At 40.6% G+C, this 18,908-nt stretch overlaps 1 protein-coding gene and 1 long non-coding RNA gene across 2 annotated transcripts; one reads left to right on the top strand and one right to left on the bottom strand.

Moving 5' to 3' along the window:
• Positions 1–629: 629 nt before the first annotated feature.
• LOC143299620 (uncharacterized) lies at positions 630–8,448 on the top strand. Its single transcript, XM_076612914.1, has 3 exons — positions 630–953; positions 1,907–2,023; positions 5,797–8,448. The coding sequence occupies exons 2-3, from the start codon at positions 1,951–1,953 to the stop codon at positions 6,096–6,098; spliced, it is 375 nt and encodes a 124-aa protein (XP_076469029.1). The 5' UTR covers positions 630–953; positions 1,907–1,950; the 3' UTR covers positions 6,099–8,448.
• A 2,960-nt stretch (positions 8,449–11,408) lies between these two features.
• Positions 11,409–18,656, bottom strand: LOC143299621 (uncharacterized). The gene is made up of 3 exons (XR_013057547.1): positions 18,425–18,656; positions 15,837–15,938; positions 11,409–14,213 (listed from the first exon to the last, which is right to left on the bottom strand). It is a non-coding gene; the product is annotated as an uncharacterized LOC143299621 (long non-coding RNA).
• Between the last annotated feature and the right edge of the window lie 252 nt (positions 18,657–18,908).

Genomic DNA, 18,908 nt, shown 5'->3' with positions numbered 1-18,908 from the left:
TGCATATATCATGAACTGATCGCAAATTCCTTCACAAGGTGGGGGCCTTGACCAGCAAGGAATGATTCAACTGACCAATTCTGTACTGCCCAGATCTCTCTTACACACACACACACACACACACACACACACATATGCTGACATACACGCACACACATACATATGCTGACACACTCACAAACACACACACACATATGCTGGCACACACTAACACTTTATATGTGTATGAGTGTCTGTCTGTTCGTCTGTGTGTCACACACACACAAACACACACACACACACACGCACGCTACACCATTTTACCACCGTTTTATGAAATAATTCAGCCAGCGCAAAATTACACATTTTCTAATGCATTGCTTGTGTTCCCTCCCCCCTCCGTACAAAACGCAATAGTGCGTTGACAGAAATTGCTACTAATGCAACTAACTACCACTGACTATTACACACTCGCACATGCACACTCAAGGATACAAAGATTGACAGATACAGAGGCAGACAGCTGGTGTATGGGGGTGGGGGGATGGGGGCGGGGGCGGAGAAACAGGAACACTGAAGGCGGAGACAGACACTGAAAAAGACAGGGATAAAGAGACTGAGGCAGAAACAGAGAGACAGACACACAGAGTTAGCCGGAGATCGCGAGTTCCGTTGTGAAACGGAGTACCGCATACTGCACCTTTCGACATATTAAGGGCCTGGCGTGTGTGACATGGCCTGAAACTTGACGCCAGAAGTGTTTCGTTCGAGGAAATTTGACGTGGCTCACTTTAATGGTTGAGCGTCAGCTCGTTTACGCATTAATTCGCTCCACGGGGACTGCAGAGCAACATTTTCACTGCCGGATACAGCCAGTGCTTTCGCTAAGTTCACTGGTTTAACGTATACGGTCGCCTGGCTCTGTGCATACTTGTGAAAGACTTGTTGTTTTTTTATTTGTTTGTAAAAACTTGGTAAGTTGATTTGAAACACTACGACAGCTGCAAGTGAAAATGTCAGTGCATATTCATAACACGCTTTCGTATATTTTTTCCCCGTCAGTGTACGGGATGGTTGTTTAGCCGTGAGTGTTTTTGAAAAGGGTGAACGAATAAACAACAATAATAACACTGCAAGGAATATAGTCAATCTCCTAAACATAGCCAACACTACAGTGTCGAAGACAACTTCAAGTGAATGACAAAACTGAATGCGCAAATAAGACTTCGGTGTAATTACGTCTAACTGCTTTTTCTCACGTTGCGGGCTTCCACAGCTGAATGTGAACATTTGAAATGGCATAACGTGTAGATGTTGGTTGTTAACTGAGCTGGCTAAAAGGTTAGCCAATCAGTTGCATTAGTCGGCGGGTAGTACTACTGAAGGTAGTCAATGAATAAGTTGGTTTTAGCTTTTTGAAGAAAATGTTCTCAGTATTGTTCTTTCTTTCTTTCGCCTTTTGTGTGTATTCCCCCTTTTTTGTATCTACATTTGTCATTCTGATAGTCCACAAGAAGATTAGACAATGTTCATTCCATGACACTGACCACAACGCAGTGATAATGACAATGATAACGAATTGATAATAATAATGATAAGAAGACGAAGAAGTGTATGTCTATAGCGCCTTATCAAATAATTTTGCACTGAGCGCCATACTGTGACAATACAATGGTTACAATGAGAATACTTTACGATATGTTACACATATGTTACACTATCCACCAAATACATGTAAGCTGGCCCAACTAATTAAGTGAGCAAACATTGCGAACTATGACAGAATGATGAAAAGTAGCCTACATAAGTCATTTCATCATACGAATCATAACTGGTCTTTAACAGGAGTCCAGAATCAGACACTTTTTTTTTCTCGCGTTCAGGATGTCACCAGAGTCATCATTGTTCTTTTTTACACCTTTTCCAGACACACTGAAAACCAGCAGAGGCTGAACAATAACGCCGACCAGGATGACACATCTTCGTGCGAGTATGGTCTTCATCACTCTCTTCGCTTTAACGTGGTCCTTCGCTGCAGCGACAGGTGAGTTAACTGCCATCAGTAAAGAAACAAAAGCTAAGGCTACTCTTGGAGACGCACGCCATCATGGACGCACTTTATAGAGCAGTGAGAGTATATCCTGTCTCTTTCCACCCCCGGTATAATGGCCTTGATCAACACTTTAGTGATGATAATCATCAAAAGTGGAGCGGCCAGTTTTATGAACACACACACACACACACACACACACACACACACACACACACACACACATATATATATATATATATATACATTAAAAAAAAAAAATTAAAGTTGAAAACCAACACCCATTTTGTTAAACCAAAAGAAAACAAAACAAAAACCAAAAAAACCCCCCAAAAACCAAAAAAACAAAAACAAACAACAACAAAATATATATACATATATCAATGTTATTACTGTGGTTTTGTGAAGGGGGTGGACGGTTACGGTGGCACCAGTGTCGCGGAACTGAGCCCATGCATGAAATCGCGGAAATTGATTTAGCCTGGTGAATGGTTTAAGTTGTTTTGTTTTTGTTTTTTTAAGTTTTTCTTTATTGCGTTTTCTCTCTCTCTCTCTCTCTCTCTCTCTCTCTCTCTCTCAGATCAGTACTTCACACGTACAGACCTGTTATATATAGTATCTAAACTCTCTCCATACGAACGGCGAAAGAGACGACGTTAACAGCGTTTCACCCCAAATACCATCATCAAAATATTGCAAGCGGAAGGCTCTTATACTGAAGACGTGAATGTTGACAAAGAATACCACAATTCTGACGACGGAAGCTAAAGGTTGGGTCATTTAGACACCCACTGGACATCCGAGGGGTCTGTGTAGAGGAGAAGAGAGGACTGGCCGTACTGAGTGAGTTAAACCCCTGCATTCGTTATTCGCATGGCCGTGAAGATCTAACACACAAGCTGAGGAGTCACTGATCAGTGGCCCGGCCCAGTACACGGTAACGCATCCGCCGCTTAGGACTGAAGCGACCGAGAGAAACCTAGTGCGACTATGCCAGGCCGGGGATCGAACCATGGTCCCCGACAGTCGCCAGAACCCCCACCCCCAGTCACCCCCGTCGCTCCCCCTCCTCCCTCCACTAAACCTTGACGGAGTGGTGATCGCTGTACGGTCATTCGGATGAGAAGATAAACCAGGGTCCCGCCGCAGTGCGCAGAACCCTTGTCAAAAAAAGCTTGTTCAGTTCTCAATGGCAAATTTCTAAAGAAAAATCCACCCTGATTGTCAATGAAACAATTAATACACATGCACGCACAGCGGGGGGGGGGGGGGGGGGGGGGGGGGGAAGAACAGAAAAGAAAAAGAAATGTGGCGCTGCTCTGTGGCGACAGACGTGCTCACCCCGGGGAGAACAGTCTGGATTCCACTCAGAGAAATCTAAACTGAATTTAAGTAATGCACAGATACAAGATCAGCAGTTTATGTCAGCGCTCTGCAGTGGACTGGCCTTTCGAGAAACCATGAATACAATTTATCATATGATACCAAGCCTATATATATATATCCAGGGGTAGGCTGCACTACTGATGAGCGAACTTAGCAGCGGTAAGTTTGCTTATCGTTAAGAATGTTCTTAACTGCACGGTTAATTCCATATGTAGTTAGGAACATTCTTAACTCTGAGCAAACTAAGCGGTGCAAACTCGAAAAAAATAATCCTCGCCTCATTGCGACCCGGCCCATGTCCATAAACACAGTATATAAAAATTTTTGTCTAAAGGGCATGGGTCATTAAAAAAAAAAAAGTTATACGATGTTGAAAACCTGTTCTACCCCCCGACCCCCCAAAAAACAAGAGAATAAATAGATGGAAAATTTTTTTTTTTTTAGTGATTAGTTATACGCAGGAAAACCTATTCTTAGAAACGTCAACGAGCCAACTGACAACGCAGAAGATGACGAAGACCGGGAAACTCGTGCTGCTGATGTCAAAGTCAGTGCACGTGTCCAGTCCCCTCAGTGAATGCAAAACAAGGAGCGGCTTTGTGTTTGCTTCAAGGCCAATGACGTGGTCTTTATCGCCGTGACCAGCAGTGAGTCGTCTTGAGGCGAGAGTGCTTTACTTGGAGTGTTCCCTTAAAAAAAAAAGGCCAGGCTAATATGACGACAGGACAGAATCGTGACTGTTATTAACAAGTTCGTGCTCGGTATTTTCGGGCCGAGCTGAACATGGTGGTGACTTCAAAATGACCCTTTCTGAAAATATTTATTTATTCATTTACCAGCTTACTAGTTTATTTACCTAAATCTGTCTATTCATATATTCTTGAAACTGATGCCGTTTCGCATTTTGACAAAAATTAATGATTATTTGTTTGTTTGTTGAACTGAGAATAGTGCACTGAAAAAGCATTGAGTTGGCCAACATCAGTTCAATTAAAAAGCGTCTGTTTCTCTCTCTCTCTCTCTCTCTCTCTCACCGAGGGCTCTCTCAAACACACACACACACACACACACAGCGCACACACACACACTGCGCGCACACACACACACACACACATCAAGCTCTCGCGCGCACGCACACGCATGCACTATGTACCTCATTGAAACACACGAACACACGATGGATGGGAGATAACTGCCACACCAATTAGTCACGCACACATGAGGGATTAGTCCTCTGTGATTTTGCTTCAAGATATCGGCCGACAGGACATTTTCAACCCGGGAAGCACCGTTGGCCACCTGAAGGCTTTTTGGAACTAAATTTAATGGAATTGGTTGTCGTTTCGAACCACACCAGTGATGAAAACGCACGAAGAACAGTCAGTAAAACAACGTGACCAACAATGACTTTACTACCAGCTACTACATAGGGTTTTAGTGAGTGATGGTAGGTTTGTGTTCCAGATCTCCCAGGTCAAAATAGTGTCTGACTGCCTGCACTCATGCCCCCTCGGTCTCTCTCTGTGGGATGAGTAAATACAGGATTGCACATTGCAGAGTTTTATTTTGTGTTTGTATACCAGGGAATCCATCAAACCTCTACAAAATTCACTGAGTTAAGGAAACTCGTGAAATTTTCAACCATTCCACTGGTGGTCCACGGACGATACAATAATTTTTATTTCCTGGCCGTTTTAGAGGACACACACACCAAGAACCCGATAACTATAAAACTCACTACATCTTCAGTTTCTTCCACTGATACTAAGTGATACATTAAAAAAAAAATATATATATATATATGATTTCATAAATCTCTGGCATATATCACTGAGCATGTGATATATGATTATTATATTAGCTTATACAGTGTAAAACACACACGCACACACACACATAATATATATATATATATATATATCAGTATATGTATGTTGATAACCAGTTCTCATTGAAACGTGGCGGCGTAATCGAACTTTGTGTTGACAAGTTCAGTGAATGTTATGCCTAAGCTGTTCTATATTTCGCTTTTTTTTTTCTTCCTTTTTTTATGTTAATACCAGCAAACAATGTCAACAACTGATCACCCTTAGAGATAACAAGTATTCACAAAAAAAAAGGTTCTGTGAATGTGATGCCTATACTGTTCTATATATCGCCTTCCCCCCCCCCCCCCCCCCCCCCCCCACCCCCCCCCCCCCCCCCCCCCCCCCCCCCCCCCCCCCCCCCCCCCCCCCCCCCCCCCCCCCCCCCCCCCCCCCCCCCCCCCCCCCCCCCCCCCCCCCCCCTCTTCTTTTGGTTCGTACCAACAATGTCAACAATTTATCTCCCTTATTTAGTATATCATACTTAAAAGTATTCTCGATTCTTGACACGCCCAGAGCTGCACTGCTTCATCGGAGAGGAGATCTGCAGCCGGTGGCGGAAAGACCCAGAGGCGGAGCACGGGCTGTTCAACAAAAAGGTCGTCTGCTGCCCCCCGGAGCCCCACCAAAGCATCACCTTCAACAACTACCTCAAGGAGCCGTACAACTGCGTGTGCAACGTCGGGACGGCGGAGAAATACGACAACGTGGGCAAGTCTGACGCCGCGGCTTTGGTGGTCGGCCCCGGCGTCGTCTGCGTGGCGTTCACGACCATCGCGTCTCTGCTGGTGGTGTCGGCGGTGGCCGCGCTTTTCTGAACTTGACACGGTGCTAGCTCGTGGTGCTTATTAAAAAAAATAACATGGTTAGTTGGAGTTTATAGACATTGGTTAGCTGGTGCTTAGAAAACGTATGGTTACTTGGTGCTTATAAAAACATGGTTAGTTGGTGTTTATAGACAGTGGTTAGCTGGTGTTTATAGACAGTGGTTAGCTGATGCTTAGAAAATGTATAGTTAGTTGGTGCTTATAAAATAGAACATGGTTAGTTGGTGTTTATAGACAGTGGTTAGCTGGTGTTTATAGACTGGTTAGCTGGTGCTTAGAAAATGTATGGTTAGTTGGTGCTTATAAAACATGGTTAGTTGGTGTTTATAGACAGTGGTTAGCTGGTGCTTAGAAAACGTATGGTCAGTTGGTGCTTATAAACATGGTTAGTTGGTGTTTATAGACAGTGGTTAGCTGGTGCTTAGAAAACGTATGGTCAGTTGGTGCTTATAAACATGGTTAGTTGGTGTTTATAGACAGTGGTTAGCTAGTGCTTAGAAAATATATGGTTAGTTGGTGTGTATAGAATACATGGTCGTTCAGTCCTTATAAAAATGGTCAGCTGGTGGTTATGAAATGTACGGTTAGTTGGGGCTTATGAAATACATTGTCAGTCAGTGTGTATAAACATGGTTAGTTGGTGTTTATAAAAGTGGTCAGCTGGTGCTTATTTTTAAAATGTATGATTGGCTGGTGCTTATGAAATACATGATTAGTCAGTGTTTATCAAAAAGGTTGGCTGGTGCTTACAAAATGTGTGGTTAGTTGGTGCTTATAAAAGAAATTATTATCCTGTGCTAATAAAAAGGGTTAGCTGGTCCTTATAAAAATAGTTAGTTGGTGCTTACAAAAATAGTAACCTTGTTCTTATCAAAATGGTCAGCAGATGCTTATAGAGTGCATGGTTAAATGGTGCTTATAAAATGCATGGTTAGTTTGTGCCATCAAAGTGTTTGTTGATGCTTGTAAAATGGTTAGTTGGTGTTTATAAACATGGTTAGCTGGTACATATAAAGTGCATGGCTCAGTTGGTGCTTATAAGAATGACCGTTTTTTACTGGTGTTTATGAAAATGATTTTATTTTTGGTGCTTGTGAATGTAGTTAGTTGGCCCTAATAATAGTGATTAATTGGTGCTCATAAAAAAAGCAAGCTGGTTAGCCGATACTTATAAAATGGATATCTTGTGCTTAAAAGATGTATACATGGTCAGCTGGTATTTGTGATATGCTTAGCTGGTGCTTATAAAGATGTCAAGCTGGTCAGCCGGTACTCATAAACTAAAATGGTTAGTTGGTGCTTATCAAGATAAAATGGTTAGATTTTGCTTACATAATGTGTACATGGCCAGCTGACGCTTATAAAATGGTTAGCTGGTGAAATACCTTATGCTTGTAACATGGTTAGTAAGGGTTATAAAGTGGTACTGGAGCTTGGAATAATATGGAAGTGGGTGCTTTTCTGAATAAAGTGGTTGTGTGTGGGTTTAAAAAAAAAAAGTAAAATAAAATGGTATCTTTCCGCTCAGCGTGTTCGTTACTACAAAAGAGACTGCCACTCCCACTATAGGACTGTCCCTTCATCGCTGGTGCTGTTCTGACTCCATTGTGTGAACATCATCAGTCGCTGTCCACATTTTTTGTCTTCTGAGACAGATACAGAGACTACTACTTCTACTCACGACGATTACTACTTCGACTACTACTAGGCCTACTACTTATACTTCTATCACAACCACCACCGCCACCATCATCACTACCACCACAGCTACTGCAATGTTTGTTGTATAACTTAGCGTTGTTGATGCATAAATATTATTTTAGTAATACTAAATTCATCAGTTACTTTGTATTGTGCCATCACAGGATCTGTTTTTTTTTCTTTCTGTGGAACACGTGTGCAAGGTCAAGGCTGCTTTGTAAGCTGGATCAGACGAATCTCGCAACCGTTAATATTCAGCATCAGATGTTGAAGACTGTTTACATCATCATTTTTTTTTTTTTTTTTTTTTCAAATTTGATTTTTTCTACGAAGTCGTTTGTAATGCTCTGTATATGATTTTGACTGTGCTGTGTTGTGTTTGTTTGCCTTTCTTTCGTTCCTGCTTTCTGTCTGTCTGTCTGTCTATTTACCTGTAGTTTCTTCTTTCTTATCTATCTCACTTCCATTATGTTTACTTCCTTCATTCGTTCTTTCAAATTTGTGTCTGTTGAAAGGCATAAAACACACAAAAAAATGTTTAATGTACAACACTTTCATTTCAACACACAACATCGAAGTACATAATTGAATTAATTAATGTTTGAAACACTAACACAGAATAAACTCCAAATGGAAAAACTTCACACTGTGTGTGTGTGTGTGTGGGGGGGGGTGCGGAGGGGTGCATATGCGTATAGGGAGAGGGGAGGGGGTTGGACATGCGTGTGTGTATGTGTGGGGAGGAGAGGGAGGCATTTAGAAGAATAAAGATATTTCCCGTATTGTCATCACTGATTAAAGATTAAATTCTTTTCAAACAACCAGTACAACCAAGTGACAGTGTTGTTCATAATTTGTCCCCTGAGTAAAACACAAAAAGTATACAAACGCACTGTCATTGACGATTGAACAACCAGCCCATGGTCTTCAAGTACAGCGGAAGTAAGTAGAAATATCATTTATCAACTTCGATTGAATAAATTCTGCGATCATTAATTAAGAAAGAGAAAAGAACGACTGACAAAACGTTTAAATTGAAATTCTGAAAACAATCCGGCGAAGCAGGAGTAAAATAATGACTGATAGAAAAACAAGACAAACAGGTCTGACGGGCAAGAAATCAATTGTAACACAGTGGTCTCAACATTGTAAGTACTCTAGAAATGCTGGTAATTTGAAACAAATTTTAATCTCAACAAGATTAAACTTTTTCAAAGAAGCAAGCAAAACAAAGGAATAAACAAACAAATCAAACCTTTTTCAACATATGCAGAACACATGTTCAAGCTTGAGCAAAACCGCCGAATACCCAAAACAATTGTCCAAGAAAATAGCACTGACTGTCATCCTTGCAGAATGAACAATCGCAGAAGAGCTCAACAGGTACACAGTTTGATATACACCGGAGTAGCTTACATCTCTTTTTGGCCCCATACTAATTTGAGAAAACTTCTGGAATTTTCTCTAGACATTTAAAAAAAACATCAAAGTTTTGGAATACTTCATAATCACTGGGATTGTAAGGGGGGAAATCCCAAAACGAAACTGTCCAAGAAAACAGCAATGACTGTAATCCTTGTAGAATGAATAATTGATATCAGGAGAGTTCACCGGGTACATAGTTTGACATACGCTGGAGTGGCGTGCATACTTTTTTTTTTCATTATGTACATCATGTTTCTGATTGCAGCAGTTACATGTTCAGTTCGAAAAGCTCACGCACCCGATCCCAACAGTCAAATAATACCTAAGCTTGACCCTGCTTTTACAATCCAACGTTGAAAAAAAAAAGCAACCCAAAACAAAACAACAACTTATTTCCATGATCCCAATTACAGTCATAGACCCAAGTTGAATAGTGCGTGTTTCAGACACGTGGAGATTAGACCCAAGTCGAATAAGCCATACTTCTGACTCCTGCAGTCATGGCCGAACCAGGCTCGGCAATTCACCGGGTTCAAATTTCATCACAAACGAGCAAATCACGACGCTAACAATGGCCATAACCGCTGTTTCATGCAGCCTGTCCTCAGATCCACCCGCGTGCTGAGAATCCGGAGGTACCAGAAGTGTAAATGTTCCGAGCTACAGTATGTGAAAGGCTCACAAACCTGGAGGTTACCAACACTGACAATGACATGTCTGACGTGCTGTGCAAAACTGCCAATAGAATGCGTACACCTGTCCTGGATGAGTTTCTCGATACTTATCCCGATTGTAAATCCTTAAAGAAAGAGATGTTCATTGAACATGAAGCAGCAAAAACCAACCAACCAACCCAAACAATAGAGATGATATATATTTTTCATACGAAGGAACAGAACAGTAAGGCTTAAGAATATTACATAGAAACATAAAGCAATACACTTCTGGCAAATACTGATACCACAGGAACGAACGGTAAACATGCTCATGAACGCTACATACAGAGGCGCAATGTTGTGGCCAAAATGCTCAGGGGTGTGAGTAGTGAGCTCTCACAGCTCGTGTTCTCAGTGGCAAAAAAGCAGGCAACGGATTCCCCACCGCAAAATGAGACTAAACCGTCATGCCGACGACAGTGAAGTATTTACATCATAACAAGATGTGTCGACAGATCTCGGATGAATGCAACACTGACATATATGCTTCAGCAAGACGCAAACATGTTGAAGTGAACAAAACAGTGAAATACACGTTTTAACAAGATGTAAGCATTCTATATGAAGAATAGAACAGTGACATAATATGCTTCGACAAGATGCAATCAGTCTGTGAGGAATAACATTGTGAAATATGTGCTTGAAAAAGATGCATGCATTCTGGATCTTTTTACGTGGCCATAACAACATGGTTTACTCTTCTTCGATATTCCACAAAACAAGAACCAATGGCCTTGTCAAACAATCCCTCGAGCAACTATTGAAGGAGAGAGACAGACCTGCTAGTATACTGCAGAATGGACGGTAAAACCTTTTGATCAGACCCATACATTGGCACACATCCGACAGACCTGGAGGAATCTGATGAACAGTTCTTCTGTGTGGCGACCCAATTATTCTTCAAAGAGATAAGGGAGGATGAAGAAGAGGAGGAGGAAGAGGAGAATAATAATAAGAAGAATCATTATATGGTGAGTGACTGCAATGTATTGTCTGCCAAAAGAGGAAAGAGGAAGGCTAATGGTGTGCTAAGAGCTACAACAGCAAAAGTAACTGTGGACAGAAAATGGCCCATTAAACCAGAGATTCTGCAGCAACAGATGGAAAAGAATGACACAGCAACCAGCCGCTCAATCAGCAGATTAGAGGAAAAGGAAAGAGAAGCAATGCAAGGACAAAGTCACCACACCTTTACGAGAAGCAAAATGCACAACTGGAAAATCTGTCCAAGCATTCTGGATTCCACTGCACGTTGGGTACAAACGTTCAAGACCATGACCTGACAATCACAAGATCCGTACAGAAATGCCTTCCTGCAGCTTTCGATTTGCATCATTCTTTGTTGATTCAAAAGTTCTTAGCGTCTGATGCTGATTACTAGTTGTTGACATTTCCTTTTTAAACACTCCAGCCAGTTTTTTCTTCAGCATCTGCGCCACCCGCTCATTGATGACATAGGCCAGAGAAATGAAGGTACCTTGCAAACTGTTCAGAATCACGTAGATCCACATCAGCCAGACATAAGACACAAAGGCCAAACTTAACCCCAAGACCCAAGTGAATCCCAAAGCGGCAGACATTTTCACATACACCAGAAGACGTTGTCCCTCTGAACGATGGGAACTGGCCAAGCTAGACGCACGTGTCGTTCTTTCAATACCAACAACAGTAGCCAAAAAGGCCAACAAATTCACAGTCAGGCACATTCCAACAGGAATAAAGAACGTCCAAAGTCCTGCCGTCCAGTTTCCGATCCAGCCACATATTTCACCATAGTCCATTGCCAAGCTAACTGATGGAACGGCGTCTAGGGTGACGCAGGTGGCCACTACAACCAAGGGCAAGCCCCAACACACCAGACTATAGATACGAAACGTTCTATTGGCTTCCTGGCGCGTTTTCATGCTGGCTGAGAGGGAAGAAAACGTGCTGGCCATGTGGACAGCCATGGCAGCCATCCACATGAAGCATGCCAGCCAGACAACATGGGATAATATTCCAAGCACACGACACGCCGTTTTGTTTTTAACATTCACTGTCAGTGTCAAGTGACCTACAATCAAGCAAGCTACGACACACATTATGAATTTACCTGGTAGTGTTTGCAATTCTGGAAGCAGACAGTAAACGATCAAAACAAACATGAGGCTGAGTACAGAAAAACAACTAAATGCCAACATGATATGCTTCTGAGTTGAATCAAAGTTCCAGAAATTGTTCAACTTCTTATAACGTGAGCATGTGAGAACTTCATTATCATGTACCTCATATTCATCTTCACCAAACACCATTTCAGTTCCTTGAATTCTAAGGGTTCCGTCTTCAATACTTGTTTGGTTCTTTGGATAAGTGATAGCCACACAATTTAGTGATGAATTGGAAATGCGTTGCTCGCAGATAATTGTTTTTATTACCTTTCTCGAGTTTTCTTTTTCCTGCTTGTGATTAGCGTTTCCATTGTTGTGTCTGTCTTCAAACCAGTCCTTTTTTGGACTATCCCATTGAGCTTTGTCATTGAACTGCGGCTGTTGTGTATTCCGCGTCATCGCTTCATCATCTGGGTCTGGTTCATTGTCATCAGTATCAGACTCGTGATAGATGAAAGTAATACGAAATGGAAGGTTTCCTAATGGGTACAGCTGCTGGACACCTTGGTTCATCAAAACAACAAACAGACTGTCGTTCCTTTCCGTGACATTGGCATCAGTCAGTATCAAAGGCTGAGCACCATCCGGGCATTCTGTCATGATTTCATCAAGTTCACTTTTCACGTTGCTCATCGTCATATTCATGATCATATCATAAATGACCTTTTCAATGTGTTGATATAAATTCATAGACCTACTGTAAAATTCCTTGATTTCAAAGCCACGAGTTAGGTTAATCAGTGTATTGATTTTATGGTTATCCTTTGAACAGAAGACTGCCAGATCAAAGTCTGGATGCAGAAAATATAACGCTACAAAGTTTTGTTTCTCACTTTCCATGATTTCCTGGCACCCCGCAGGCTCACTGTCAGCTAAGACTGCCTGGACTGATAGGAAATCATATCCGTTGTCGAGCAGTTGGGTGTGTCCGTCCACCACCATGCTGACAGGCACACACTGGTGGTTGTGAAGTTGATATCCTTTGAAGCAGGTCAGTGTCCGACATGTTTTGTCATTGTGGTCATACACTTCATCTGAGCCACAGGTGAGGTCAGACCAGGCCATCACCTGCCCATCTATCTCAACCCCAGATTCATCATCATTGAAGCGGAAAAATAACTTCACTATTCCAGTGGGAACTATTCCCCAAATTGAACAACCGTAACATGGAGCATCATAGAAATAACCCCTCTGACATTTCAAGCAATATAGATTCTTCACATAAGGACTGTATAAACCATTTGCATAGACAGGAAAGTAAATCGTCAAGCATAACAGACTATTGTTTCCTGTGCAAGAAGCATTTAGAGATGAAACATTTGACAAAAATAGCTCTAACTGTTGATTCATATCAAATACAGACACATCACAGAGTCGAGGACCAGACTGTAAAGAGTTCATGTTTATGTTGGTTTCTTTCACAGGAGGAGGTTGGTGTGTCTTGAGGCAACGATTTTCTTTGATGGCCTGCATCACTTCCTCAATCGACGAAACTTCGCGTGTCAAACTGTAGCACTGCAAGACAGTTGTCCATTTTGTCGTTATGTTCAGTCCAAAGCCATGGCACTGGGCACAGAATGAGTTCTTGAACACGAGGACGGGATGGTGAGAGTGGCTGACTGGTGCCAAGACACTGGAGGCATTTTCACACTGGTTCTTCAGGCTGATATCAGTTAACCCGGCAGGACAAGAGCTGACAGCCCAAAACGGGCTCCAGTCTGAAAAGGTACATTGACCATACTCTGACAACAAGTAGGTCACGTCGTCAGGTCCTGAACTCGAGGCTTTGGTGAGGGTTTGTCTGATGCTGTCAGCAATTTGACCGACATCAAAGGTGTTGTGACACTGAGAGAAATAATCTGCACAACAGTCTCCAGCAAAAACACAGAACTCGTCGCACTGGCAAGGTATACAAAACTGGTCGGATGAAATAACTGAAAAACATTTTCCTCTGCATGACATTTTGTCACAGACATAATCCTCATCCTCTTCTTTTGGTGTTGTCGACTCTTCAGAGATCCAGCCGAATGTTGTGTCATTGTTGATTCCATCACCATCGTCAGACTTTGCAGAAAGAGAATGTGGAGTTGTTCTTTGTTTCTGGTCGCTTCTGGTATCTGTACACAGACAGACAGACAGACAGACAGACAGACAGACACACACACACACACAATTATCTATCTATCTCATTATCTATCTATATCTCTCTCAATATCTATATCTCAAATATCATGTTCCCTTAAGGACTAAACGCGTTAGAGATGATGATAAGGCCCCGTGGTTGACAGAAGATATAGATATTGAAATAAAAGCTCGTGAACTATTATTAAAAAGTACAGGAAAAGATGAGAAATTTAAGAAATAGAGAACTAAAGTAACATCAATGAAACGGGCTGCCAAAAAGAAATATTTTAGTGATTTAAGCTTAAATCTTGTATTCAAGCAAATGATTATGTTGAACTAAATATTCTCCCCTTTCATCTTAAAATTAATGTCGCTTTACAAGGGTGTTTTTTTGTACAAAATTATGATGAAATTTGCACCGCCCAATCTTTATAGTAAATTCCCGGAAAAAAATCATTCGTAGCAAGAGTACCGTCTTTACCCCTCGCCCCAGAACTAACCTTTTCATGTTCTCTCACTTATTCTGGTGGTAAACTGTGGAATGAAATCCCCGAGTATCTCAGAAACAGATCTACCATAGCATCTTTCAAAAAAGCGTATAAAAATTATCTGATGCAACAAATGTAATTAGTCCCAGCAAAATCAAAGCACATGATGAGATCTTAGTAAGCCAACATAATTTGATGAATTGTTCTCCAATAGTGTGTAAGCAAGGAAAAAGGTGCACTGTAAGTATGAGTGTGCATGTCTATGTACTTGTGTGTTCGAGCACATGCGTGTGATGCCTGTGTGTACACACAAGAGTGTGTTTGAAGATTTTCATGTGGCAGTGTTTTGTGTGATTTTCATGTTTCCGTAATTGTAGTCTATGATTCATCCGTCTAACTATCTATCATTATATATTTGATTTGTTCTATGCCATTTATTTATTCACACTTATTTCATTTATTATATTGTGTGTATGTATGTGTATGCGTGTGTGAGGGCATGGTGTAAAGAAGCTTCCAGCTTAACTATTCTACCCTCAATAAAATATTTGTCATTGTCAGTGTCATATCTCTATATAATTATACGGCCTAGCTTAAATGCATGTTTGTATGCTCAAGTGAACAAGACTTAACAACACTTTAGGAAGGTGAACGGCTGGGAGTAGGCACAAAGACAGCATAAATTTTCATTCATCTGCACCAATCTCTTGACACTCCAGCTAGCTTCCAACAGAACACAAAAGTCACAATGATGATGATCATCACTGTTATTGTTGCCGCTACTGTTCTTGTTGTTGCTGGTTGTGGTGTTGGTGTTGGTGGTGATGGTAATGAAAGTGGTGGTGGTGGTGGCAGCAGTGAAGGTTGGGGGCGGCATTATCAAGTGTGTCGTACCATGGTTGTTTGTTCTTACTGTGCTTACCACTACCACCACCAGCACTACTGCTACACTGCGATTACTACTACAACAAAGAGAACAACAACAACAACCACTACAACTATTACTGCTATTTTTCTTAACGTTATCATCATCATGACTACTTTTACTACTACTGTTACAACTACTTCTTTTGTCGTCATCATTATCATTACCATCATCACATCATCATAACTCTTTTCAATATTTACTGTTTGTATAGCTGTGACTGTAGTCCAGAAGGAACGAGGGAACGGCGTCTTGGTGACTGTCTGCCTGTCCGCTCACACAGATGCACAACATCGATAGAAGAACTGTAACAAGACACGCCCATCCCCGTGCAAACAGAACATCAATACGTGATTTTAAAAATATTATTTATACATGTACAAACATGATATCGAACAAGTGGAAATTCGGTATACAGAAATATACATTTTGTGTATATGGTGAAGGATAGGGGTGGGGATAGGGCATGATATACTAGCAAATCAGGTGATATTTTTGTAATTTGATTTTTGTTCTTGTCGATCCGTGTTCTTTGGATTGTGTTTATTTTATCATTTTTTCTGATTGTATCCTTTGAAAATTATGCTGTATTATGCTGTATTTAAAATAAATGAAAGTACATACAATATCAGACAGCAACAAAAACACACCCATCTGCCACACACACGCGCGCGCGCGCGCACGTGATATATATATATATATATATATATATAGAGAGAGAGAGAGAGAGAGAGAGAGAGAGAGAGACAGAGACAGAGACAGAGAGACAGAGAGAGACAGAGACAGAGAGAGAGAGAAGAAAAAATAAAAGCAAACACATCAATCTGTCAAATATTCCAAATTTTTGGAACGATCTTGTTCCTCCCTCAAGGGATAAGTTGTTTACATGTTACCAGGGTCACTCTTACGCAGCTATTATGACGCAAGCACGCCATGACGTACATGTTGTGATGCAATTTCACTATGCCAGGTTTCGCCCAGAGCCTAAAGAATTGCAATTGTCTATTTTTCTCTACTGCCAAAAAACGAGTTCCTCAAAACCTAACTTACTGAATAACTCAATCAGCAGTTGAGAAATGAAACGATAAATAATAACATTAATAAGAACAAGAGAGGCAAGGCCTTCAAGACTCACTTGTGATACGCTTAAAAAAAATCTAATTGTTAAAATGTGTTCTGTATTTGTTATTATAAAGCTTCGGGTAAAAAAAAAAAAAAAAGAAGTCATAACGGCAGATTCGAACCCTACGTGTTTGGATGAGAAGAAACTGTCTTATCCATTACACTATCATGGCTCCTTAACTGACGTTTAAAAATATAATATCTAAACATGCTCTTTTTTTTCTTTTTTTTTTGAAAATTGAGTATTTTGTTAAACTAATAACATGTAGGTCCAAGTACAAGTACTTCTAAACGTTGTATGAAGTGAAAAGGGCTTCATTTTGAGAAAAGTCAAGACTGGAAATTTTTGCGTTTCATCAATTCAAGGGTATTAACTCTCATGGTTTATTATTTTTAACTGTGAATTCCACTGATTAAATGGGTATCTTTATAGCAGTTTGGGGCATAATCCACTAAGTGATGAGACGTTCACAAATCTTTCTCTGAATAAATATTTAACGGTCTCCTTCTCCAACTTTCCATCACATGTTATCGTGTATTGTCGATTGAATATAGGATTGAACGGGCAGGTCAACAACTTGAAACAAAATGGCGTCGTTAGCGTTCGCGAAGAATATGAGCACACGCTTTGAATAAGTATAAATATGTGTACGCAATTGATTTTTGCCCATGACCTTCAGGGCTCAGCCAATAGATCTATAAAGTCCACTCGTCGTATTGATTTTAGTATTTTCCGAAAAAGACCACTTGGGCAAATGAACATAGTGAAAGCCCTGTACATTGAGAGTAAAACACACAAGGTTTTTATGTGTTGAGTATAATTTAAAAATGTAATGTTTAAGATGAGAAAGATCAGTTTAAAGCAAATTAAGTCCCTTAGCATTAATTACAGATTAATTTCCCTTTTTTACTATCTGCACCAAAACGTTTGCAAAATAAATATAACTTCCATGCTTAGCAAAAGAAGTTCCTGTTTGAACAAAAAATGATAAAAATGACTGCTCTTGTTGGTTGTTATGTCAGAATATCATATCAAAGTGCCAAGTTTAGAGAATAAAAAAATATAAATATAACAGTAAATGCAGTTTGCATATAATTTGGCTTCTTTTATTACTTTTTTTGTGCCCATCCCAGACACACACAGCCAACCGAACACCGGGTTAAAACATAGACTCACTTTGTTTACACAAGTGAGTCAAAAATGAAATAAAAATCAGTGATAAATAAAGAAAGAAAATAAATAGATATCTAAAATAAGAAAGAAAGAAAATAAATTTTAATTAAGGGGAGTGGGGCGGGGGAGATAATCAAAAGAAGATTAAGAATGCCAATAATAATAGAATTTATAAAACAACCAAAAAAAAAAAAAAAAATAAACATAAGAAAAGAAAAAAAAACCGAATAAATACATGAATAAATAAATGAAATAAAATATAAATAAATAAATAGATACAAATAAATTCTTAATAAAGAAAAAAAGGGGGGGGGGGGGGGAGTTACAATTATAAACAATCAAATCGTTGAGAACAATGGGCTGTATTACAAAAAGATATGTATATATACACATACATACATCTGCAGGTATATCTAGATATGTATCTAGACAAATCAAAAAAGGAGAGACAGACAGACAAGCTCACAGACACACAGACTCAACAACACTGCTCACCAAAATCTCCAACACCAGTCCTGTGACCTTCCATGGCCATGGTGTCAAATCAAGTCGTCTCTTCGTCAACAAAACAGAATACCAGGCGTGGATCTTGGGATCCGAAAAGTTCTCTTAAACCTAGAGCATGGCTTATCGTCACTGCTGCACAACGGTCACTGTGCAGTTGAGGAGTTCCGATTCAACCTTTCGCGCAAAATGCAGTGGTCATTCTTTCAGTCATAGTTGTGGCTTTCAGGGCCACACATGAACACCTTATCACTAGATCAACCACAGCACACATCCGTTTCATGTTTGTTGATTTTACTGTCAGGTAGTCACGCGATTGTGGATGACTGATTAGGAAAAAAAGCCACAGAGATTTCCAGCTGGGTAAACAGAATGCATTAAGAGGTAATGGATCCACCTTTTTACGACGCAGCAACACGTCAATCAAAAGCACGTGCTCTAGGGACAGAGGAGATCTATGACATGTGCACCGCGA

The sequence above is a fragment of the Babylonia areolata genome, chromosome 25 (assembly GCF_041734735.1).
Source record: "Babylonia areolata isolate BAREFJ2019XMU chromosome 25, ASM4173473v1, whole genome shotgun sequence".
NCBI classification, from domain to species: domain Eukaryota; kingdom Metazoa; phylum Mollusca; class Gastropoda; order Neogastropoda; family Buccinidae; genus Babylonia; species Babylonia areolata.
This window is presented reverse-complemented; position numbering and strand designations above follow the sequence as displayed.